This window comes from Salvelinus sp. IW2-2015, linkage group LG30 (genome assembly GCF_002910315.2).
Source record: "Salvelinus sp. IW2-2015 linkage group LG30, ASM291031v2, whole genome shotgun sequence".
In the NCBI taxonomy this organism is placed as follows: Eukaryota; Metazoa; Chordata; class Actinopteri; order Salmoniformes; family Salmonidae; genus Salvelinus; species Salvelinus sp. IW2-2015.
Window position 1 is genome coordinate 14,642,544 of NC_036869.1, and position 1,924 is coordinate 14,644,467.

General features: G+C 35.6%; 1 protein-coding gene across 1 annotated transcript in view; it reads left to right on the forward strand.

Moving 5' to 3' along the window:
* The first annotated feature begins 438 nt into the window (after positions 1–438).
* LOC111954828 (uncharacterized) overlaps positions 439–1,924 on the forward strand; it is a 2,853-nt gene continuing 1,367 nt past the window's right edge. The window contains exons 1-5 of the mRNA XM_023974737.1: positions 439–449; positions 889–1,037; positions 1,230–1,360; positions 1,453–1,514; positions 1,663–1,763. Coding sequence (XP_023830505.1) covers positions 439–449; positions 889–1,037; positions 1,230–1,360; positions 1,453–1,514; positions 1,663–1,763 — 454 coding nt within the window. The remainder of the gene's footprint in view (positions 450–888; positions 1,038–1,229; positions 1,361–1,452; positions 1,515–1,662; positions 1,764–1,924) is intronic.

Sequence of the window (1,924 nt, forward strand, 5' to 3'; positions counted from 1 at the left end):
ACACACACACACACACACACACACACACACACACACACACACACACACACTACATGTTAATGTCTTTAAATGTATATAAATTGTAAAGTATTTTGTCTGTAATGTCTTTTTTTCTATATGTCGGGACCCAGTAAGACTAGCTGTCGCCATCGACATCGACTAATGGGGATCCTTTTTAGTCAAATCAAATAATTTTTCAAATCAGCTCCCAATGCATTTCAATGGCAATAAATGGGACGAAGACTTAGATGGAGAAAATTTGGCCACGCTACTCCTCCTAAACCGTTTAAGATATCAACACCAAACCAACGTTTATGTGTTCAGATTGACCCATCTTAGATTGCTTGTCAAATGCTTCAAATTCTKTAAAACTTTTATAGACTGTAACAKTCCAATTTGCATAAATTGGCAAAACACTTAATGGATTCAATTCCAACRATGAGAACACAGTAGTAAACATTTAAAATGCTGCTGCTCCTTAACCATTGCAGCTACTAACATTTTAAAAAGCTTTAACATTTTCAGAACTTTATAAACTATAACAATTTAAAATAAGCATAAATTAGCATACAATAACCCACCAAAAATAATATTAACTCTTGAACTGTTCAAGCTAGAGAGACCGAACCAACTTTCATATGTTCAGGCTATCCTATCCTATCCTATCCTATCCTATCCTATCCTATCCTATCCTATCCTATCCTTATCCATCAATCAATCTTTCCATCTACCTACTTTTTCCAATTATAACCAGTCACTACCATTACGTCTGCAGTGACTGCCACTACTATAACTTTTTCACAACCATAAATACTTTTAGACAAACTAGCAAGCACACACATTTTCTTTAGGAAATGTAATTTTCCGTGTATTATTATTTTCTCTTAGATTCGGCACAGTGGTTGTTTTTGTTAAACTGATATTCAAGCTCAAAACACCAGTCCCCACTGAGGATGATGTCCTTGGTGCCATCAAGAAGCAACTGTCTCGTCAATTCAGGACCACTCAAACCACCTTCCAGAATGCAACTTATATCAGTGAGTTCAACAAATTAGGCTTCATGAAGACATTTATTTCCACTTTATAAAATAATTTCTTAATAAGTAAACATTCAACTACTCCTGCTATCTAAATACTTCTTGAATGTTTTTTAATGTTGTTGAAACTCCTAAATTGTAGCAGTTAATTTGATCTGTTGCTATAGTGACCATTTTTTTGTGTGCTCACAGAACTTACAGATACTTCATATGCCATCAACCTTGGTTTCAAAATAACCAATGTAACCCTGGAGTCTCTAAGTAATAGACTCACATTCACCAACGAGACCTACATCAAGATACAGGATTCAATTAACAGTCTAGTAAGATACTGTACTTCTATACATAAGATACATCCATGGTCATGTTCAGGTCTTGATAGTAATTGACAACATGATGTTTTGTCCCCTTTTAGCTCCATAACCTACTCAGTGAACCAGAAGGCAAACAGTTTCAATTTCCCAACGCCGACTTCATGTAAGTACAACGTCATAACCTTGAACCAACCCATCTTTCTCAACTGCACTCTTTAGAATTTCTGCAGATTTCATTTAGCTGCTGCTTGTACAGCTGGATGAAGGGAGCATGTTTAACTCTCACACAAAACCCATTTTTACATCCACAGTGTTGATGGCACTGAAATCAGGGCAAATGTGCTGTATGTATTCAAAGAGGACGATGTCAACCACCCTAGTAGTTTTCTACAGGAAGTCTTAAAAGTCTCAGGTATGCTGCTTTCGTTACCATACGGTTGTCATTTCTATGTTTTTTTATGACAGTGAGTTATCAAACACCATGTAACGTGTKTAATACTCAATCTCGAAAACACTTATATATCTATGTTATATGACATATTACACGTTTAGAATCCCTCTAAAATGTATTTG